The sequence below is a fragment of the Lepidothrix coronata genome, unplaced genomic scaffold (genome assembly GCF_001604755.1).
Source record: "Lepidothrix coronata isolate B3197 unplaced genomic scaffold, Lepidothrix_coronata-1.0 Scaffold190, whole genome shotgun sequence".
Classification (NCBI taxonomy): Eukaryota; Metazoa; Chordata; class Aves; order Passeriformes; family Pipridae; genus Lepidothrix; species Lepidothrix coronata.
This window is the reverse complement of record NW_016690370.1, coordinates 926,306-949,178: the sequence shown is the minus strand read 5'-3', so window position 1 is coordinate 949,178 and position 22,873 is coordinate 926,306. Positions and strand designations below refer to the sequence as shown.

The 22,873-nt window shown below is 50.6% G+C and overlaps 2 protein-coding genes across 6 annotated transcripts in view; one reads left to right on the top strand and one right to left on the bottom strand.

Annotated features, from left to right (window-relative positions):
• The first annotated feature begins 9,772 nt into the window (after positions 1-9,772).
• Positions 9,773-22,399, top strand: CARD8 (caspase recruitment domain family member 8). Of its 5 annotated transcripts, none has more exons than XM_017831424.1 (15): positions 9,773-9,840; positions 12,446-12,474; positions 12,699-12,758; positions 13,281-13,331; positions 14,794-14,841; positions 14,941-14,984; positions 15,104-15,153; positions 15,910-16,130; positions 16,211-16,461; positions 17,472-17,606; positions 17,862-18,000; positions 18,341-18,394; positions 18,508-18,591; positions 19,559-19,828; positions 20,917-22,397. In XM_017831424.1, exons 1-15 carry the CDS (start codon positions 9,812-9,814, stop codon positions 20,934-20,936), a joined length of 1,485 nt encoding a protein of 494 aa, XP_017686913.1. In that variant the 5' UTR covers positions 9,773-9,811; the 3' UTR covers positions 20,937-22,397. The 5 variants fall into 5 exon arrangements, with proteins under 5 accessions (XP_017686913.1, XP_017686912.1, XP_017686911.1 ...); XM_017831423.1 differs by having other exon boundaries at positions 12,443-12,474; XM_017831426.1 differs by lacking the exon at positions 9,773-9,840 and adding an exon at positions 10,843-12,364.
• A 166-nt stretch (positions 22,400-22,565) lies between these two features.
• The window catches only part of IL12A (interleukin 12A), a 5,080-nt gene continuing 4,772 nt past the window's right edge, over positions 22,566-22,873 (bottom strand). Inside the window, exon 5 of the mRNA XM_017831368.1 lies at positions 22,566-22,766. Coding sequence (XP_017686857.1) covers positions 22,602-22,766 — 165 coding nt within the window. The 3' untranslated portion in view covers positions 22,566-22,601. The remainder of the gene's footprint in view (positions 22,767-22,873) is intronic.

Here is a 22,873-nt window from a genome sequence, read left to right as displayed (position 1 = left end):
CCTGCTGTTCTTTCTCCATATTCAGGGGGTTATTCTGTGGGTATATCCTCACCTTTTGGGCATTTCTCCCTGCAGAAGGGTGCTGGAGCTGGGAAAGGTGAGCAGGAGGGTGGCAGCGGTGGGCACAGCCCCAGCCCCAGCTGCTTTAGGACCGACCTGCCTGGGCAGCACCGGGGTGGCTGCAGGGACCCTTTGCTTTGGGGACTTCTCCTTGCCCGTGGCCAGCAGGATTTGGGATGCTGTGCACTGGCTCCTGCAGCAGCTCCCTGCCGTGCCAGGGGCCACATTCTCACCAGACTCCTGCCTATAACTGCTGTGATGTTTTTAAGGCAAATAGGACGGTGAGTAAACATCGGGCGCCGGGTGAAACCCTCCTGGCCATTCCCAGAGGCTGTGTTTTAACAGCATTTCTGATAAGCCCTAACTCTGATCAGAGCACCATGAAATATTAAAGCCTGTTGATAGCTCATTAGAGGCACTTTTGGCTGGCCCTGCAGTGCGTGCCATGGGCTCAGCCTGCAGCAGAGCCTGAGGAGCAGCTCTGTGTCCTGTCAGCTCAGGGAATCAGTGGCTGGAGGGAACAGGGCGCTGTCACAGCAAGGAGAAATAAGAATTCAAATCCTGATAGGCAGCTGTGGCCACTCCAGCAGCCCCAGGTCCAGCAGCCCCATGGCTGGTTTGGGAGAATGCAGAAATATGGGCTCCTGGGGAAATCAGGGCCAGGGGACTCATCCTGGAGGGACTGGCCATGGGGGTGCTGCATCCTCTGTGGGTTTGGGGCATTTGGGTGGTGGAGCTGGTTTTGGAAATGTGTGGAGAGTGTCTTCTCCTGGCTGTGGGTTCCTGTGTCAGTGTGGTGGCAGGCAGGGGTCACTGGTTCCACGAGGATTCCATGGGCAGGGACACATTCCTGTAGACCAGGCTGCTCCAAGTCCTGCCCAACCTGGCCTGAGGACCTTTCTCTGTCCCCCAACAGAGCACTGGGGCAGCACCAGGAGTTGCTGAGCCTGGACAAACCCTCCTCAGCAGCCACAGTGTGCCTCCCCCAGCCTCAAAATCTGCTCTTTTCCAAGAAACCCACTTTGCAGCTGCCCAGAGTCTGGGGGAGAAAGTCTGGAGCCACCGAGTGGTTTCTGGGAAGGAGCTTCAAAGCTGATTTTCTCCAGTTTTGCAGGGGCTGAACAATTATTGATCCTGCAAATGACCCCTGCAGGAACCCATCGATCCCTTTGGAGCGGCAGATCATTAAAACTTCACTTCTGGATCTTGGAGATGGTGCCAAAGTGCTGACATGGCAAAATAACCCTTTGATAGGGCACGGAATTGTCCCCGAGCCTGCTGGAATTTGGGGAATTCTGAACTCACCCCACAGGAACCTGCTCCCTAAAATGCTCTTGGTACTATGAGGCTTCACTTCTGAGCTTCCTTTTATAAGTTTCCCCCCCCCAAATATGGGAAAACTAGTTGGGGAAAAAAACATAATGAACTTTGTCTTTTGCCATGTGGTGAGCAGCATTTGGAAGTGGGAATGATCCCGTGGATTGATGGAGGGAAGCACAGCTTTGGGTGATGAACATGGTGGTTGATAAAAACCAGCTCAGCACTCACAGCTTCAGTGATAGAATTTATAATATCTGATAGACCCAAACCTTGTGATATTTGAGGCTTCTATAGGAATTATGGAACAAATTGCTGCTGTGGTGGAGGTTGCCCAGAGAAGCTGTGGCTGCCCCTGGATCCTTGGAAGTGTCCAAGGCCAGGTTGGACAGGGCTTGGAGCAACCTGGGCTAGTGGAAGGTGTCCCTGCCCATGGCAGGGGTGGCACTGGATGGACTTTAAGATCCTTTTCAACCCAAACCACTCCACAATTCCATGATAATCGAACCCAGCTCAGCCTGGTGGGAACCTCCTCCAAGGCCAGAATATGGAGCTCTTCATATTTCTGTAAAAACCCCTGAAGAAGCTCCTAAAAAAGCCCATCCATGGGCAGGGAGCTTGGAGCAGGGCTCAGGGGAAGCTCAGGATTGCTGGAATCAAACCCACAGAGCTGGGGTTTAATTCCAGTGCTTCCCACTTCTCCAGCACATCTGTAACTGCAATAAGGCTCCAGGAACAAGGAGATGACTCTGCATATGTTAAAAAAAAAAATAGGCCATTACCTCAGAGCTCAGAAATCTCCACTGCCAGCAAATATTTGCTGTTGGACTACTTAAAAAAGAAGGAAAGAGAGTGAGAGGCTGAAACACCCCTGGATGACTCTGATTCCTTCCTGGGCAGTTCTGCTGTTAACAAGTCTGGGTGTCCTCCAGAAAAGGAATGTATTTTCTTGAATGAATAAATAAATCAAATCTAATAAATAAATAAAATTTGTTCATTCACATGTATTATATATTTATTTATATATCTATTTATAGATTTTCTTTACTAGGTATTTATTTATTTATTTAATACCATTTTCTTTTCTTCAATAAATAAAAGGTAGAAATCTCACAGGACAATGATCATGATATCAATGGGGTTGTCAGGCTTCTCATCTCAGAGTTAATATATTCTATTCCTTCCAGTAAAAATAAACATTAGAAAGATTGGGTTATATGGGTTGTCCTCTTGCAAGAATTCCTTATTATTGGGATTTTAATCCCTGGACTCCTTGGAAAGGCTCCCACTCATGCAATGAGTTTGGAAGGAGGTTTTAGGGTTACAAATAATGAGCAATTCTTCCTGTTAGGGCTGATTTGGTCCAATGGCTGTTTTTCTTTTGGATAAAATTACCTTAATTTCTAAATTCCAGGATTAAACCTGGATCCAACACCATCCGTATCCAAGCCCTCGGCTGTCAGGGACTCCAGGAGGAGATGTGTCCACGAGCAGCTGGACACTGAAATATCCTCAAAGGAATAAAAGACAATTTGTCCCGGTTGGAATGAGCCCTGTGCTGGTTTGGAATAACCACCCCCCCCTTCCCCCTTTTTTTTTTTTTAATTTAATTTTTAGTGTTTTCCAAGGAGCAACATTTTTCCAGCCGCGTCCTCGTTGGTCATGGAGGTTCTCCAGGGGCTGCCACGCTCCAGCCCTGGAATTCTGCCGTGACTTCATCTCACTTTTATTTACAACTCAGCCCAAAAAGCTCAGCCTCTTCCAATTCTTCGGGCTTAAAAATAGCCGCGGATTCTTTCCCAGCCCTTTTTCCCTCCCGCGCGGTTTTTGTGCCACCCACACGACTCGCATGAGTCAGGAGGAGCGATTCCCAGCGGGATGATCCCGCCCCGGCTGCCCTCGGGCATCCCGAGTTCTCCCGGAGCAGCGGGCGGTGAAAGGATGCGCTGGGACGGTCCTCGCTCCATCGGCTCCCGCATTCCAAGCCGGATCACTCCTGTTTACATCCCAGCTGCTTTCCTGCCGTCCCACACGGGGATTTCAGGTGATCCCGGTTTTCCTGGGGGTCACTAAAAGCAAGGTAACGCCCCGGGAACACCATCCTGCTGAGAACCTTCTCCCATTGCCCCTTTGCTCTTCCCCTCCCTCTGAAGAGGCTTTGTTTTTGCTAAATTAAACATTTTCCGCCCCAGTTTGTCTCACCAGCCCGAATTCCCTGGATTTTCCCTGGTTTTGCAGGAGGTAAATCCAACATCCCTCCAACTCAGGACACTCAGGGAATCGCCTGGGAAGGAGGTTGTTAAAAAGCGGGGGGAAAAGGGAGAAAAGCTGTTTTTCTGGGAATGGGGCAGGTGTGCGGCTGCGTGATCCACAGGGAAGCATCCTAAGGAAGAGACGCAGGGCGGGATGAGGATGCTGAGGCTGGAAGGGCAGCGTGGGGGCAGGATGAGGGGGCAGGAGAGGTTTGATCCTGCTATTTTTAGCCGTGGTGTTTACACTCCATAAATAACCGCGTCGGCCTCGGAGGCGGCACAAAAAGCAGGGAAAAGCTCCGGAACGATCCTCCCTGGATCCAATCCTCGGGCCCGGGGGGTCCCGCTGGCCACCACACCGCTGGTGGGCTCCTTTTGGGCAGCCACAAACTGGTGGGCTGGTGGAGAAGGGCAAATATTCCCTGATGGGAATGAGGTGGGTGGGTCCCGTCGGGCCAAAAGAGATTTGCCGTGTCCAACCCCGGCTTCCTGCACAGCCCGGGCTCCTTAGCTCAGCCGCTGACATTTAAATCCTGAAAAATCAGGATAAAAATAGGGAAACGTGTCACGGGTTCGGTGGTGGAAGAGGAAAATCCCACCTTGCTGTGCACTGGGGAGTTCAGTGTCCCCCTGGGCTGGGGGTGGGTGATGGTCTCAGCCTCCCCCTGCCCCTCATAAACCCACCAGAATCTTGATTTTCTGACCACCAGCTCCTCAAACCACAGAGTGGGGGCAAAGCACATATATAGTAAAATATATATTTAGTATTATATGTATTATACAGATAAATTATATACAGTAAAATACGTATTTTACTGAGCAGGATAATGTGTGTCTGAGGCTGAAACACATTTTTCCTCCTTTCATTTTCATTTCCTCCCTGTTCCCACTGACTTTCTTTTCTGTTGTTCTTCCCATCTGCTGCCAGCCACAGCCAGAGGTTTTGTCTTTCCTTCCTGCCCCATCCAGCAATTCCCTCTGGTTTCCTTCCTCTCCTTTCCTGGCTTAGAATCCTCCTGTCTCCTCACTTGCTTTTACTCCAAGGAGCAGCCGGTCCCTGCCTTTTATTTAAGGAAAATCAAACCCCACACAGCTAAAATAGTAAAAAAATCCCCACAGCTTCTCTGGGCAACCTGTGCCAGGGCCTCACCACCCTCACAGGGAAGGATTCCTTCCCAATATCCCCTCTAAACCTTCCCTCTTCCCATTTAAATCTACCGTGATAGAAAAAAATAAGAGTTGGGAATAGAATAAAAACTGTCTCTGCAAACCCCACGTATTTCTGCATTATAACAGAATGTGTTGGGAACTGCCTGAGTGGTGCAGCAGGAGTTCAGCGGGGTTTCCAGTGAGCCCTTTTGTGCCTTTAGGAAGGGATATTCCCACCTTAGAGGCAGCTGGGCTCCTCCATCACTGAATGAAACCACCCATTATCGGACTTTTAACAATTATTCTACGATCCCACGATTTTTAAATTATTTTATTATACTGTCGATTTATTATTTTACGTTATTTTTTATTGTTGTGGTTTATGATTATTGCAGTTATCATCTGTTATTCTCGCTGAGGAGCCGGGATGAGCCGAGCGGCTCCAGAGGGATGCGGGGCCGGGGAGCTGTTGCCATCTGCAGGCGGCTCCGGGGTGGATCACTGGAGATACTGCTGGGGATCCACTGCTGTGGATCGCTACAGACACTGGTGTGGATCGCTACAGACACTGGTGTGACTGGCAGAGTGGCCGGTAAAGGGGTTTGGGGGCCGGGAGCCCCCAGCCCGGGGGAGCGCCCAGGAAAGCAGCTCCGTTCATTAATCCCGTTATCCCAAATCCAGCGGCGTCCTGGTTCGTGCCAGCAATGCCACGGGAGAAGGGCAGGGGTTGTCCCCCTGTGCTGGGCACTGGGGAGGCCACACCTCGAATTCTGGGGGCAGTTCTGGGCCCCTCGGGATAAGGAGCACATTGAGGGGCTGGAGCATTTCCAGGAATGAGAATGGAGTTGGGGAAGGGGCTGGAGCAGCAGGAGCAGCTGAGGGAGCTGGGGGGGCTCAGCCTGGAGAAAAGGAGGCTCAGGAGGGACCTTCTGGTTCTGCAATTCCCTGACAGGAGGGGGGAGCCGGGAGGGGGAAGTGTCGGGCTCTGCTCCCAGGGAACAAGGGACAGGAGGAGAGGGAACGGCCTCAAGGTCTGCCAGGGGAGGGTCAGGTTGGATATTGGGAGAATTCCTTCATGGAAAGGGCTGTCCAGCCCTGGCACAGCTGCCCAGGGCAGGGGTGGATCCCCATCCCATCCCGGGATTTAACAGCCCTGTGGATGTGGCACTTGGGGACAGGGGTCAGTGGTGGCCTTGGCAGTGCTGGGGATGGTTGGACTTGATGGTCTTAGAGGGCTTTTCCAACCTCAGCAAATCTGTGATTCTGTGATTATATGACTTTATGATTCTGTGATCAGGCCAAACATTAATTCCATGCTTTAGCTAATTACAACAGGATCACACAGCACTCGTTTGTCCTTTGAATGAAAAAGGTCCCTTTCCTGACAAAGGGGATTTAACTGCACAGTGCCTTGTCCTGAGCTGACAATTCCAGCCCACACTCTGAGCTTGGCACAGGGTGCCCTCACAAATTCCTGCAGGAGTCTGTGAATGGCTGTTCTTTCAATACATTCAAAGAGATTTTCTTGCTTTGCATCCATTTAATGATCCCATCCATGGCTGGAACACACGGGCTCTTGTGCTGGGATGGAATCCAGCAAGTGCAACCAGCCACTGATGAAGCTTTTTCTTACAAAGTACGAATCCTTGGAGGAGGTAAACAATCCATTTGAGCACTGCCAACCCTGCAGCCTCGTGACTTTGTGTTGTCATGGCTGGCTTTGGGCAGAGAAAGAGCTGGGACCCCAAAGTGGGAAATTTAGGGCATTTACATCAGTTTTCTTTATGGCTCTTTCTTGTTTTCTGGTCAGTGTTCTGCTAAATATATTAGTTGCTCAAATAGTATCCAAAAAGCAAATGTATAGCCTGCTCTAAGTGGCAGTAGTAATAATAATAATAACAGTAATAGTAATGCTACTAGTACTACTAATAATAGTAACAACAAAAAGAAGATTAGAAAAAGAAAAAAATGAAGGAGGAGAGGAAGAAAAGAAGTAGGAGAAGGAGGAAAAGGAGGAGCAGGAGAAGGAGGAGGAGGAGGAAAAAAAGGAAGAGGAGAAGACAAAGAAGATGAAGAAGAAAAAGAACAAAGAAGAAGACAAAGAAGAGGTGTTATTATAAACCTTTGTGCTGAAAAACCTGCTTCTGAAAACCCTGCTCAAACCTGCTGAGGGAGAGAGAAGAGCTGGCTCTTTTCCTCCTCTCCTCAGACACTCCTGTTGCCCTCCACACGCTGTCCAGGCATTGGGGTTCAGGGATTTATCCCCGTTGTAACACTGGGTCGTCTCTCATGGCACTGCTCATTCTCTGCCCCATGGCTGGGATGGATGTGGGATTCAGGGATGCACCTGCAACAGGGTGAAAACACTCCGGGTGCCTCCAGAGCCTGATTTTTAGGTGACAAGTGTGTGGCACCCTGGGAATAACCTGAGGGCATCTCAGCCTGAGTGTCCCGACCCCTCCGGGGAGGCTTGGCCGGCTTTTCCCAGGAGATGGGAAAGGAGCTGCAGGGAAACGCCCGGTGCTGCCCTGCGAGGGCTTGGAAAGATCCCTTCGAGCTACTCCTTAAATCGCTCCCCGTTCTGTCCCTGTCCTCGAAAGAAAGAGGATCTGTACTTCGGGAAGCTGAGCTCCAGCCTCTCTTCACCTCCTCGTGACTCCAGTTTACACTGGGAAAGGGTTGTTGATGTAAATCTTCTCCCGGTGGTGAATCAGACCCTCAGAGGGAAACATTTCATTGGAGCCTTTTGGACGGAGCTGCTGCGACCCCACAAACCACGTGCCTGGGCTGGGCCTGCCGGGGGTAATTAAGGGATGATTGTGCGTAATTAATGAATGTTCTGTGTGTTGTCACGGTAGCAGGATGTTTATTGCATTTCATTTCAGCGTGAGGATGTCTGGAAAAGCAGGAAAACGATGGCTCAGCACAGCCACCCTCAGCAAGCTCCAAGGGATGGGGCTGGGAGAGACAAGACACACCCACCTTCCCTTCCTTATTTCCCTTCTGTCCTGCCTTTTTTTTCCTTGTTTACTCTTCATTGTGAACAATTATTTGCACTTTCAAACTCATGTCCTTCTTTCATGAACTTGTTCCTTCTCCTTTTTCTGGTGCCTTGGTGGTGCTAACAAGGGGATTTCCTTCACTGGCATTTTCGTCTCTGCCCAAACCGACCCTTTAATTCACTTTCTCAGCGTCTCCCATGAAATGTTGGTTTCTGTGGTCGAGTTTTGGCCAGTTTTGCACAAGTCCTTTGCAGCCCAAACATGAAGGCTTGTTCCCATGAGCTCTCTGCCTATGTTTGCCTGGGGATATGGATTTTCCAGAATTGTTTGGTGGCGTGGGAATGGCAGAGGGCTGTGGTTGGATGCCTGGGGGTGAAATGGCAGCATCAGGAGGCTCCCAATCCAGCATATTTATACCCAGGAGTGGGAGCTGAGCACTTCAAAAGCACCTGGAGCAGCATTTTGAACCTGTGTTGACTCAAGTACTTACATTTGTTTGTAGAGCTTATCGTTTCTGCTGGGTGCCCTGGGCAGACACAGAAAGGGGCACCCCAGACACACCAGAGCTGCTTTGGGGTTGGCACAGGGAGAGGAGGGTGGTGCTGAGATGTGGACTGGGGCTGGATGAGCCTTCGGAATAAGAGGAATAACCTTAAAACAAGCATCTGATACCCCCTCTTTCCAAAGGGCTTGTCTGGGCACAATCAGAGGTGACTTTGGATGTTTCCAGCCTGGGAGAAGTGGGGCAGGGGTGGAGCCTGAGGGTCTGCAAGGGGGTGTGGGGGTTTCCTTGCCTGGAGCTCTCCTGGAGGCCTGGAATTCCCCATCACCCAGGTTTTGCAGGTTCTCCAGGACTGTTGGACTGCCCTGCAGAGGTGACTTGGGTGCCATCCTCTCATCCACTGCTGGCTCTCCAGGGCTTACTGCACTTCTGTGGGCACCTGAGATGCTTCAGGAGCACTTTACTACCAAAATACCTGAGAAGCTTTTACTCTTTTTTTTTGATGAAAAAAAAAAAAAAAAGAATGCCAATGTGCTGCTGCAGGTTTGGGCTGGTTTTTATCTTTATCTTATTTTCCCTTCTCTTTTTTTTTTTTCCTAAGCAGCTTTGCCAGCGTCTCAGGGCAGATCCTGACGTGCCAACTGCGAGGGCAGCACGTGACATTTTCCCTCCCTGAACTCCCTGGCGGTGTGTGGAGCTGCCCACAGTGTTTCCTCCCTGCAGAGGACGGGGTGACATCAGGGTGGCAGTGCCCTGCCTGCCCTCAGGGTCAGCAAAGGGCAATGGGAGTGGCACAGGCAGCTCTTTCCTAACCGGTGTTCAGTGTCTGGGTCCCTGCGTGGCATCAGCCAGGAAACTGGTGGCAGTGCCAGCCCATGGTGCCTGAGTTGGGGCACAACCTGCTGCCAGAGGGCAGGGTTAGATGGGATATTGGGAAGGAATTCTTGGCTGGGAGGGTGGGGAGGCCCTGGCACAGGTTGCCCAGAGAAGCTGTGGCTGCCTCTGGATCCCTGGGAGTGTCCAAGGCCAGGTTGGACAGGGCTTGGAGCAACCTGGGCTGGTGGAAGGTGTCCCTGCCCATGGCAGGGGGTGGAACTGGATGGGCTTTAAGATCCTTACCCAACCCAATTCTATTATTCCATGATGATCTAGTAGGTATATACAATACTACTAATATATAATATGTGCAGAACATGACGTGTATATATATCTAATATAATATATGACGTGTATATATATAAAAAATATATATATTGATGAAGTCACACCATACATATCTGCACCCATCCTGAGGGAGGGGGTGTGTGTAAGTGCCGTGTACATACAAGCCCGTGTATCTCTGTAGTATCTCCGGAGCACCTGAGCGCACCAGAGCACCCAGTACCCCCCCAAAGCGGGTTGTGGGGGGCCGGGAAGGTGCTCCGGGGGCGTGTCCGTGGTGTGTCCTCTGCGCTCCCGCCCCTCCTCCCGAGGAGGCGGCGCTTCCCAGGCGGTCCCGCGGCGGGATTAGCGGCGGGATCAGCACCGCGATGTCCGAGCGCGGGCAGGAGCCCGACAGGTGAGCGGGGCTGGGGGGCCCTGGGGACCCGGCTGCCCCCCCGCCCGGCATCACCCGGCCCCGCGCATCCTCCCGCGGCCCTCCCCGCCATCCCCGGGACCCTCCGCCATCCCCCGGCCACTCCAACCGCTCTTGTCCCCCCTGCATCCTCCCGATGCCCCCCTGCATCCTCTCCGTGCCCTCCTGCGCCCTCCCGGTGCCCCCTTGCACCCCCTGCCCTTCTCGATGTCCTCCCAGCCCTCCCCGATGCGCCTCTGCACCCCCAGCCCTCCCGATGTCCTCCCCGCCCCTCCCCGTGCCCCCAGCATCCCTCCCATCCCCCAGCATCCTCGCAGCCCCGTTCCCATCCCCCAAACCACCTGCATCCCTCCGCATCCTCCTGTTTCCTCCATCCCAAGCCCCGCCCTCCTCCCCCCTCCCCATCACCGCGCGTCCCCCCCATCCCGCACCGAGCACGGGAGGTCCTTCCCCTCCCAAAACCCCACATCCACGGGCGGTTTTGGTGCCCGGCCGTGCACCTGCAGCGGGGAGGGGGGTGGTCCCCGCCTTTCCGCGTCGCCGCGGGCCGCGCTCCGCATCCTCTTCCTCGGGCAGACAAAAGCGCCGAGCGAGCCAGCGGCGCTGCCGCCCCGCCCCGAGCCCCCGCCGCCCCCCCGGCAGCCTCTGCCCCGGCCCCGCTCCGCCCCGAGCCCCTCCTGACCCCGCCGTCCCTCTGCCCCCCGAGCCCCCCCCGACCCCCGGGTCCCTCTGCCCCACCTCGAGCCCTGGGGTTCGGCACAAAGGGCCGGGGGCTTGTGCCGGTGGGACCCACGTGCGGCAGAGCCAGGCGGCCCCGAAAGGGCCGGGAAAGAGCCGGGAGCAGGGATGAAGCTGGAGAAGATGAGCCCGCCGGGGTCCGCTCCCGTTACTGCCGCAACCCGAGGCAGCTGCGCCGCGAGCAACGACCGTGTTTATCTTCGTGTTTATCTCCCCTTCTCACGCTCCAGCGGGCGTTGGGAACCCCCCTCTCCCACCGGGATCCTCCGGCAGGGAAGGGCAGGGGCGGCAGCGTGTTTTTCTCTGCCGCAGTTAATATTAACATATTAACAGTTATTGCCGTGGACAGTTATTGCCTGGACAACGTGCGTTTGGTTTGCTTGGTTGTGTTTTTTTTTTTTTTCTTTCTTTCTGTTTTCTCCCTGCCCTCCGGAGCGCGTTTTTCAGCTCGGGAGGCGGGAAATGCAGCTGCGAGGGGTTAGAAGCCAAACGTGATTTAAGCAAACCTAATTTAGCAAGCCAGCACTTGGTGGAAGGGTTGAAGGGTTGCACAAACAGCTCTTGGCTCGTGTGCCGTGCCTGGGGAATATCCAGGCCTTGTCCAAATATCGCTGATATGTATAATTTTATTTTTTATTTTTTTTTAAGATACAGTTTGGAAGCACAAACACTGTTGTGTAATTTCCTGCAGGGGGGGGAAAACCCTTTCCCAGTTCTTCCTGCCCTTGACCCACCGACTTCCAGCTCCAGCATGGAGCACCCCCTCTGCTGTGCTGCGCCCAGGACCTCCCAGCTTGCATCTCTTCCCTTATTTCCTCAGGAATCCAATCATTAGGGGTTGATTTTCCTGCCTCTATAATTACCACCTATTCATTTGTTTCTCAGTTTTGTGTTTGAGTGCCCCAGCGTGGCAGCAGCCAGGGCTCTGACCCCTGTGGGGATGCCCACTCATTCCATGTGCACCCTGGGAGCTGGGACCCGGAGCAGGCAGGTGGTGGATGCAGTGACAGCCTGGGAGGGCCAAAATCAGCCTCCTGGGAGGGCCAAAATCAGCCTCCTGGGCTGAGCTGCCAAACAGCAACTCCCACATCTTGGCTTCACCATCACCAGCATCCCTTGGCATCACCAGGGTGGCACCGTGGCACACCAAAAAGCAAAGGGATAGTTGCCTTTTCCCTGCCTGCACGTGTCGGGCTGCTGTTCCACCCTCCCATTGGAATATTGCTGGTGCCTCCAAAGTGCAGGAGGGCTGGATGTCACCTGCTGCTTTATGGTGTCTGCACCCAGGGCCGTTCCCTCCCTCAGCACAGCTTTGGTGGAGCTGCATGACGGATGTTGTGGAGCTCCAGGGAAAGGTTTCCAAACCGGATCTTTGTCCATAAATGATAAACCCAGCAGATTTTCCCTTGTTAAGGGTGAGTGGAGGCTGAAGGTTGGTCTGAATTTGCCCCAGGCCACAAGTGGGGCTGTTGGATCCTCTGCCACATCCCAGCCACCGTGTTTATCTGAGCTTTGTGCCTCGCTGGGGATTGGTTGGATCGCTGCCAAATCCAAAGGGCGCCTGGCACGGAGGGCTGGGCTTTGGAAAAAGGGGCCTGTGGGAATCACACACAGCAGAGCCAGGCGGCCCCTAAAGGGCCAGGACAGAGCCAGGGCGGGGGAGGATGTTGGAGAAAATGAATATTTAATCACCAGCCCCCCATCCTAAGTTACCTCCCAGCCTGCAATTCCCTGGCCAGAGCCTGGGAGCGATGCCAGGGGGCGGGAGGTGGGTGAATGCCACTCCTGTGGAAGCGTGGGAAAGGATTGGCAGCTCTACTCATGTGTGTCTCCTTTTGTCTTCCAGCAGAGCCGAGTCCCTCTCTTCAGATGAAAAAGGTACAGGAATTTTCCTTTGGAATGGAAAGGGCAATTTTATAACCACCGGCTTTAAAAACCTCCCTGTAAAACCTTAGTTTGTGGATCAGTTTTGATTGCTCATCCTGATTTTTAAAATCCTTTGCTATTTATTCCCTTTCTCCGAGCTGCTGAGTACAAAATTATCAAGAGAAGGGGTTAAATCTTTTTCAGACTTGTATTCCCTGACTGCTTTTCCCTTGCAGAGGTGACATCCAGTGGCACAGAGGGAGAGGGAGAGGGCTCCACCGAGGAGCACCTGGCAGGTGAGCACACGTGGGGCTTTCCTCACCCTTGGGGTGGTGTGGCCAGCCCTGCATCCCAAATTTCCCCACAAAGCACGTTCCAAAACATGTCCCTTACTTCCTAATGCTGGTTTCTCTTCAACTTGCATTTGTAAGAATAATTTATTAAAGCCACGTTCGGTGCATCCACACGAGTCACGTCCCTGGTGGGACACACAGCTCCCACCAAGGCTTCTCCCACCTATGTATATGCCATGGAAAACCCTAATATAACTGGGATGTGCCATGGGTGAAGCTCCATAACAATCCCAGGTTGTATAAAACATTAACATTGAATATGTTGAACACCACAGGTACCCTTTAGAAGGGCCTGGGTGACCCCAAAGTTTTCCACACTGATGGGATTTGATGCTCTTCTCTGCCTCAGTATTTTTTCTGCTCTGTTATATTATGTAACCTGCTGACTCACCTGATGTATCCAAACCTCTGGATGTATCCTTGGATTCATTCCACCTGTGCCTAATGGGGTGTTAATTTGTTAAGGAGAGGCCAGTTCCGAAAGCAGCTCCAGCAGCAGCTCAGAGGAGGAGTCAGGTGAGCATAACATTGTGATTTACCTGTTATCTCCCTCTGGAAACTGATGTTCAGTTTAAACCAGCTGCTTTTCCTGGGAATAGTCTCCCAGTTAGTGTAGAATGTTAGCCCAGTGATGGCTTTTCCAGTGATATTTTTGGGAGCCAGTGATTTCCAATCAATGATCAAAGAGCAGCAGCTCGTGTTTCCCTCACCTCCCAGACACAACCCCACGGTTGTTTCTGCAGCACAACAGTTGTCCAAACACCACGAGGCCATAAATTGCCTTAAAACTTGGCAGCAAAGCTGGCAAAACAGGATGGACAGGAAAAGAATTAAAGGAAGCTGTTGATGAAAATTTGATGGGGTTTGCACTTCCACAGGTTGTGCCTCCGGCAGTTTATTCTGGTTTTGTGCAAGACTATCAGCCTTGAGTTAAATAATTACAATGTTTTCCCTCGTCAGATGGGGAGGAGTGGGGTGGAGGAAGGTCAGGGAGCGTGGTTTTATTGTGTCCTTTGTATTTGTCCTGCACAGCATGGGGAAGCCAGCCGGGATAAGTGATGCAGGAGGGGTGATGTGGGATGGCAGGAGGGATTTAGAGCTGGCCCTGCCATCACCTACACGCCTTGGGATTGCTGGAGAACTTCCCCAGGAAGGGGGGGCACAGGGGGCATGAGCTTCCATGTGCAGTGGGTGTTCCTGTTGTGATTCCAGTGCCTGCTGCAGCTCCAGGGGCTGGAATAGCAACACCTTGGGAAGCAGCCAGGGCCTGGCAGCGTTGGTTGATGTTTGCCAGGCTGTTCCTGCAGCAAGACCTTCTCTGCCTCTCCAGAGGGTGTTGCTCCTGGGATGCCTTTGGGACAGCCTCCCTCCAGGGTCTCTCTCCTTGGGATGTTGGGATGGGGAGCAGCCCATCCTCACTCTCGGCGCAGCGGCTCCACCACCCGCCTTCTCCAAAATCCCCCCTCCAGGCTCTGAGCCTGAGGTGTCAGCTCCTCTTCCATTCAGTCATTTGGGAATTACCAAGGAGGATCCAGGCACTTCCAAATCATTTTAGGCACAAACACACTGCAAGCAGCATATTTGGCTCTGTATTTTCCCTGCTCCCTGGGAAGGCTGGTGTGGTTTCCGTGCCGGCTGGTTGAACTTTGTCCTTGGCACAACGAGGCTCATCCTGGGGATGAATATTTTTTTTTAACTGCTGTGAAAATTTCCAGTAGTTTGGGCAACTTCTGAGCTTTTGGCAAAAGTTGTATCCTGATGTTCAGCTTCATCCCCACGCTGTGCAAAGCCTACAAGGACTCAGTCTCGGGAATGTTTTCCTTAAGGCTTTATGAATTTAAGCAGATTAAACTGGGGGGGGTTGTCCTGGGGGAATGAGGAATGTTCTCCTTAAAATGTTATGAATTTAAGCAAATTAAATTGAGGAAAAAAACCTGCTGGAGACTGAGGTATTTGCTGCAAACTTCTTTTTTTCTAGATGAAGAACAGGAGGAGAAGGAATCTCCACCGAGCTGCAATGAATCGGGTAGGAACAGATCTCCTGAGGGTTTTGTTTTTTTTTTTTTTTTCCTGACTGTTTAATTACTTTGCTTTTAATGAGCTCATCTTCCTCTTTTCCCACTAGGAGAGAACTGCCTGCCACCCTGTGAGCATTGCAGAAATGAAAATGTAGGTTTAGAAGAAAAAAAACCCAACTCATATATTTTGCATGAGATAATTTGCAACTTGTAATTCCTCTCTCTCACCGCCTTTTTTAAAGATGTATTTTTTTTTATATTTATTTATAGGACCAGAAGGAGGAAGTGACCCCAAGGAGACTTGCTGGAGGACAATTTGTGTATGGATTTTTTTTTTAGTATATTTGGTATAAATTTACTTTGTTCTCACCAAGATGCTTCAGTCTTTGGTTTAATTGGGAAAATGGTAATTTGCTGCACAAATGCATTTGGAGATATAGTGAAAGATATCCCCAAATCTTTAAAAATAAGCAGTTTAGAGCAGCTGCCTGTGTTGTCTCCAGATCCTGGTCCAAGAAAACTCTTGGGAGGGTTTCCTGCCTCATCTTGCTACAGTAATTAACATCAGGCCCATTTTTATGTGCTCATTTTAGTCTGAACACACATGAGGGATCTTGCCCTGCTTCATCCTCCCCATTAGCAGTGACCTTGCATTTTTCCATGGATCCCAGCCTCATTCTCCCTCTCTCTGCCTTGGAATTGTCCTCAGCATGGGATGTTGGTGTCCACGTATCCTTTGGTGTTCTCCACGTTGGATGTTGAAGTTGTCCACGTGCAGTGTTGGCTCTGACATCGAGTCTGAGCCTTTTGTGTGGCAGCAGCTGCCTCGGGCAGCAAATATTATGCAAAATGCTCATTTACAGCTACTTTGCCTACGCTGGCCGGGCCCTGCCAGTGTTTAACTGTCTCATGGCAGCTAAAACACAGAGACGGGAGACAAAAACATTGTTGTGGCTCCTGTGCTGTTCAGATAAAGTGCTGGGGAGGGAGTTTCTCCGTTATCCCTCACAACCCACATTTCCACGGGGTTTTTTGGCGGCGGAAGCCAAGCTAACACGTGTCTCTGCCCACCCCAGGCTGCAGCTGGATGCGGAGGGGACCTACCAGTGCAGCCTCACGGGCTTGATCTTCGAGGTGACGGGCTGTGTGAAGATCACCTACTCCCTGTTGTCCTGGAGCAAGTACGCCAGCCTGGTGGCAAAGCCGTGGATCGTGGGCGGGCCCCTCTTCGACGTGCGCTGCGACTCGGCCCCCGCCCTCACCTCCATCCAGTTCCCGCACTCCCTGTGCCTCGGGGGTGAGTGCCCGGGGGGAATGGGAGGTGGGATGGGGCTGTTCCTGCAGCGGGAGGTGCTGAGCAGCCCCGTTGTCCCCCAGATCATGGTGCCGGAATGGCCTTCAAGGTGCTGCACGTCAAGGGCGAGGGCGCGGCCATCGAGCCCTCGGCCGCCTACTCGGCCTCGCACGTGAGGTGGGTGGTGAGCTCCCTGTCGCCCGTGGGGCCCCTCATCCAGAGCCAGGAGCCTGTGCAGTACCACGGGGCTGTCATCCTCTACAAAGCCGTGGATGAACATCCCTCCCTGTCCTTCCGGGTCTACGTGGCCACAAACAACGACTCCTTCATAAAGGTGCGGCCCGCGTCGGGTGGGACGATACGGACACACCGCGGGGCTGGGGGTGGGATCATGGAATGCTTTGGTTTTGGTCCCCCGTGGGCAGGGACACCTTCCCCTAGAGCAGGCTGCCCTGTCCAACCCGGCCTGGGACACTTCCAGGGGTGGGGATTCCAAGGGATGCCCTTCTCTCACCCCAGTGTTTACGTGCAAAGATATCCATCTCTCCATAATGAGACTTCCATGGTGAGATGTGCCAGGTTAGGGCGTGGTATTTAAGTAATTATACTGGCCAAGGTGCATGATATTTAAGTGATTATATTGGCCAACTTGCCTGCTTCAGCTCTTCTCCCAAATTCCACTAATGAACCTCTGCAGTATCTGGTACTGACAGAAATGTCTGCTAACCCAGAGGATTTTCAGGGAGCTCCTCATAACCTTCTCCACTGCTGTGCTTTTCACATTTGTTTTATATAAATCATCTAAAAATAGCTACAGATGATATAGCAGGGCAGCAACAAAAGTGTGATCTGCCATGGAGACAATTCGACCATTAAGACAAATCTATTTGCTTTGCCAGAGACCATCCAAAACCTGTGCAAGTTTATACATTCCCACTGAAAAGTACCTGGGAATTTGGAAGGCAGCTGACAATGAATTCATCCACGTGCCTCCAGTTTTTCCTGCTGCCAAAGATCACATCAGAAATGAGAAGAACAGAGCAGAGAGAAAAGAGGGGATGTGGAACTAAACCAGAATAAAATTACAGCTTTACAGAATTCCTTGCAATGGAAAAATAATTAGGAAGTTGGTGTTGTACTGATGGTTCAGATCTAGCTGGGCAGGGGCTGTGTCAGGAACATGAGTTTATTTTACCCTGATACAGTGAGGACAGGGACAAATAACCTTCCTTTTCTTCGGGGTTGCAAACTCTTTTATCTCATTTCACCCCCGTGAACACAGGTTTGAAATGATAATTTCTTTGCTGAAATGAGTAACCTCAAAACCGTATTTTAAAATTTTAGGACATCTCAAAAGCTGTCAAACATTCAAATAAGAAATTTGTTAAGATTGACAAGCCCCCTGTGTGCCAAAAATTACTGCAGAATGGAAAGAGGTACAGATTGGTTTGTGAGCCAGAAGCTGAAATAACTCCTGAGGTAAGTCCCTCACTTCCTGCATTGCAGCTTCATAGAAATATGGGCCCAAAAGTCTTTTCCTGTACATTCCTGCACTGGCATTAAGGCCATTTTTCACATTCTATTTGCCTCTTAGAACCCTAAAATTTTGGATGAAATCCTGATGCTACAGCAGCAGAACTTTGAGAGGATTGGAGTTGGGCTCTGTCCCAATTGCCTCCTCTTTAGTTTATGTTTTGGGTAAATATTGATTTTTAAAACATTTATGTTGTGTAGGAAATTGAATTTGTTGATGGATCACTCTTGAAACTGAAGAGTTACATTGAAGTGTATGTGGAGAAACCTGATGAGTTCACCTTGTCTCTGGTTGAGCTGGACTCTGATGCAACTGTCTGGAAAGCAAAACTCCGAGAACGTGAGTCTTTGGGCTTCAGGGAATCATGGAATGATTTGGAAGGGACCTTAAAGACCATCTACTTCCAACTCCCCTGCATATTACTGCATGTTATAATAAATTATTCCATGTATATATAACTTTGCAAATTATTGCACTATAACATACAGTTCTGTTGCCTATTTTGACGTGCTGCAGCACGTTGAATAAAAGGGGAAAAAAATCTCATTATGTAAAACCTCCTCTCAGGGGTTGGAATCCACCCAACAGCTTTGGTTTGTGCCTGAGAATCGTTGAAAGTTGGGCATAAAAACTGGGAATTCGTCCCTCACCTTTTGTTTCCTCTGCCAACTCTTTCCAGGGGACTGGATCCATTATGATCAGAACAAAAACGAGCAGAAGAGAAGCACAGGCAGTAAGTGAATTTGGGATGTTGGGGTTGGGGTGGCTTGTTCTCTGTGCCCTTCCCTTGCTCCTGTGGCTCAGGAGATGTGACACAAGTGACTTCACCTCTTCCTTCCTTCTCAGGTGTCAAAAAAAGGAAACCAGCCCCCAGCATTTTGGAAGAAGGGGGACTTTGTAGCAAAAAGCAAAAGACTGGTGGCACTGCAGGTACAGCCTCTGTGTCCTTTAAAATAACATGTGTGGGGTTTTTTGTGTCCTGTGAGACTGAGGGGAGACCTCACTGCAGTTCCAACTTCCTTGGGAAGGGCAGAGGAGGGGCAGGACTGAGCTCTGCTCTGTGGGGGACCAGGGACAGCACCCGGGGAATGGCTGGAGCTGTGTCAGGGCAGGCTCAGGTTGGATCTCAGCAAAAGGTTCTTCCCCCAGAGGCTGGTTGGGCACTGCCCAGGCTCCCCAGGGCAGTGGGCACAGCCCCAAGGCTGCCAGAGCTCCAGGAGGGTTTGGCTGATGCTCTGGGACACAGGGGGGTGACTGTTGGGGATGTTCCTGTGCAGGGCTGAGAGTTGGACTGGATGATCCTTGTGGGTCCCTCCCAACTCAGCACATCCTGTGATCCTGTGAAACTGAGCTCACTTATTTAAAGACTTCCACAAATCACTGCCTGGAATGCTCCAGGCTTGGGGAAGAGCAGTTGGAAAGCTGCCCGTGGGAAGAGGACCCGGGTGTGGGGGTCTACAATAGCTGAACATGAACATGCCCATCTCCATGCCAGGTGGGCAAGGAGGCCGATGGCACCTGGCTAGGATCAGGAATACTTGAGGCAGCAGGACCACGGAAGTGATTTTTTTTTTCCCTGGGGAGGCCCCACCTCGAGTCCTGGGGGCAGTTCTGGGCCCCTCATGACAAGGACATTGAGGGGCTGGAGCGTGTCCTGGGAAGGAAATGGAGCTGGGAAGGGGCTGGAGCAGCAGGAGCAGCTGAGGGAGCTGGGGGGGCTCAGCCTGGAGAAAAGGAGGCTCAGGGGGGACCTTCTGGCTCTGCAACCCCCTGACAGGAGAGGGGAGCCGGGGAGGGGTCGGGCTCTGCTCCCAGGGAACAAGGGACAGGAGGAGAGGCAAGTTGTGCCAGGGAAGGTTTAGGTTGGATATTAGGAAGAATGTCCATGTCTTTTCAGATGGAATTGGAACAAAAATCCTGACGGACCAGCAGCTGATGGTGGTCGCGAAGCAGTTGGGGCGGCAGTGGAAGGAAATCGCCATCGAGTGCCTGGAGATGGAGATGAAGAACATCGAGGAGATCCAGGGCATGGAGGACGAAGTCAACATGCAAAAATTCCTGGTGCTGAGGAAGTGGAGGGACAGACAACAAAGCAATGGCACTGCAGAAGCTCTGCAGAGGAGTCTGGGTGACAAAGGATCCTATGAGCTGGAGCTAATGCTGCAAGGTATCTCCCTCTGGGTTTGTTGAATCCCATCCCTGTTTGTTGAATCCCATCTCAGCTGTGTTTTAAGAACTTCCATCAGAGAATTCACCAAATCCCTGGTGCGTGGTTGACTGTGTAGGTCAAAATTGTCTCCCTTCTGTTATCAGAGTGATTCTCTTTTTCGTGGCGTTTTTATTGTTCCTTTCAAAAATCAAAATAAATAAAAATGAAAAAGAAATTACAATATCTTATAAAATGAAGAATATTTCTGCACTGACTGTGTTGAGAGCACTCTCAGTGTGACCTGGCTGTCCTGGCCAAGCAGGTCAGTGTTATACACCCAAACCAATTCTTGGTCTTCTCTGGAAGTCCCAAGAGGAGATGTTGGAGTCTTTACTCTTATGTATTTTTATTTGTTCTTATGTATTCTTCTGTATTTATGTATTTTAATTAACACCTTTCCCTGACTGATGACTTAGTAGTTCTGAGAACTGTCCCTGTTGGACAGTTCTGAGAACTGTTGGAATTTGCTGACCTTTAAGGTCCCTTCCAACTCAGACCATTCCATGATTCCATGAACCAGCCGAGGGGAATTGTCCTCAAAAACTACATGTGTTTTTTTTTCTGCAACAGCAAAACCTTGTTCTTTTTTAATTCCTTAACTAGGACAACAGAAAATGGCCTCAGGTTGTGCCGGGGAGGCTTAGGTTGGATATGAGGAAAAATGTCTTCATGGAAAAGGTTGTGAAGCCCTGGGACAGGGTCAAGTCCCCATCCCTGGAGGGATTTAAAAGCCCTGTGGATGTGGCACTTGGGGACATGGGTTGGTGGTGGCCTTGGTAGTGCTGGTTGGCCTTGATGGTCTTAGAGGTCTTTCCCAACCTGATTCCATGCCTAATTATCCCTAAAAACAAGCTGGCTATAAAGGGTGGAGAGCTGTCCCTCCCAAACCTGTCTGTGCCCCAGCCTTGTGCTGCCTCAGGAGGGTTTAGTACATTTATTACTCAACTTGGAGACTTTTTAAATGCAGTTTTAATTCACCTTGGATACTGCAGTGACTTCCAGGGCTCAGATAACCCCCGTGTGTTTGTGTGTTTTCCTTCCCTCAGGTTTCTCAGCTCAGTGCTGAGCTGGAAGGACCTGCAGTAGGAGCTGCCCCATCCAACCATTCCGCTCCTCTGGGATCTCACTGGGATTCAGGAAGGAGGATGCGAAGCATCATCACTCAGAGGAAAGGTTGGGCTGGATCTTCTCAAGGAATGTGAATGAAATTTTGGATATAAGCCACTTCCAAGACTTCCAGGAGCTGTGGATCCCGATATCTCCGGGCTTCACCCGCAGGGAATCCCACCACTGCCGCCTCCTTTGAGCCTCTCCTAAAAGATGGGAACACTGGAAGAAACCAGGTTGAATTGTTCGCTCCAGGATCGCTACCTGGAAAAGATTTTCATTTACATCAGGGAAAAACAGGGAGAAAAGTTACACAGGAACTTTCATCCCCTCAAAAACCCATACTGAAGTGCCCGAAGCGGGAGGTACATTGGATTTCTCATGGATGTCCGAAATCAGGGAAGGATAATCCTAAACTTGCAGACAAATTCCTTTGCATAATCACTGTGTATATATAATTCCTGTATATACTCCTGTACATTCAGTCCTTGTTAAGCTGTGGTTCTCTTCTCTAAAAACCCCAAAGACTGATTTTGCAGAAGCACCACTATGTACTCCAGGCAGCTTGGAATTTTCCCTGGGAATTTCTTTGCTACTCTTCTCTGTATAGTCTGTATTTTTATGAGACAGTTTTGTTTTTTTTTTTACGTTGTATAATTTGTTTTTTATATGAGAAACTTTTTCTACTTTTTACTTGATTCGTTTTAACTCGAATTAGGTGCTTAAACTACCATGGGAGGAGCCAAAATCCCTGGGAAGGCCTCCCACATGCTACAGAATTGGAAAAGATTTGGGAATAATGTGATTTGCAGAACGAGAGCGGTGACCTGATCCGGGATTGTCTGATTTTTAAGGACGTGGGATGCTTGGGATCACCTTCCTCTGAGTGTGTTCATGACAGAAAAAAGCAAACTTAAAAAAAACCCAAGGATTAAAGGGGAACCATTGACACTATTTACATATGATTTTGGATTTATTTTTTAATTTTAGCTGCTGGATGAAGCGTTGTGAGGTCGTTGCCATCTCTCCAAGCCTTGATGCTTCTGCTGCTGCAGCATCTCATTCCACACCTTCCACTAGCCCAGGTTGCTCCAAGCCCCATCCAACCCAATCCAAGATGGAAACAGGATTTTAAAATACCCCAGTTACCTTTACATGCCAGCAGTATTCCAAGTATTTTAAAAGTATTCTTGTTGTATCTCCAGGAACAACAGTCACTATGATTTTTAAGCCAATTTGAATTTTATTAGGCAATAAATAGAATAAATAAGGAATATAATATATCATAAATAAATCATGGAATAGGATATCCTGAGTTGGAAGGGACCCACAAGGAAATGGATTATTATAAATAGGTCTCAACTGGAGAAAAATAAGCTGAATAAATAAAACATGATAAATTACAGTTGGTGCTAAAATCTAGCTTATTTCCTAGAAATGTAGAAGTTTAACCTGACAGTTCCAAAGGCACTGGCACAGCTCCCTAAAAAAAATGATTTATGGAAACTGTGACTATTAAAAATTCCCGTTAAACCCCCTCCCGAGCACGTGGCGGGGGGTCGATCCCGCTGGTTTTTTTTCTCTCCAAGGAATCCTCAGGTTTGGGTGGATCTGCCGAGGGCGCTCACAGGGAGCTCTCCGGGGAGCTCAGGAAGTTCATCATCCTGGAGATGGTGAGGGAGCGGATCCGGAGGGCCTGGAGCACCCGGCACAGCCGCAGCCTCGCTGGGAATGACTCCAGTCCCGCTCCCGCCGGCGGCTCCGGAACCTTCCGGCTGCTGTTCAGGGCCTGGCACAGGGAAAGGGGTTACAACCATCCCACCCATCCCAAAACCTCCACGGGGCTTTTTTACCCCCCATGGATAAAGGGTAAGGTTTGGGAATAAGAGTCTGTTT

Bases quoted from the DNA above. Each gene is read 5' to 3' on its own strand.
- CARD8 (XM_017831422.1), top strand. From the start codon at position 12,348: ATGCCAGGGGGCGGGAGGTGGGTGAATGCCACTCCTGTGGAAGCGTGG. The intron at 12,475-12,698 runs GTACAGGAATTT...TTTCCCTTGCAG, and splicing joins CCTCTCTTCAGATGAAAAAG to AGGTGACATCCAGTGGCACA. The intron at 19,829-20,916 runs GTATCTCCCTCT...TCCTTCCCTCAG, and splicing joins GCTGGAGCTAATGCTGCAAG to GTTTCTCAGCTCAGTGCTGA.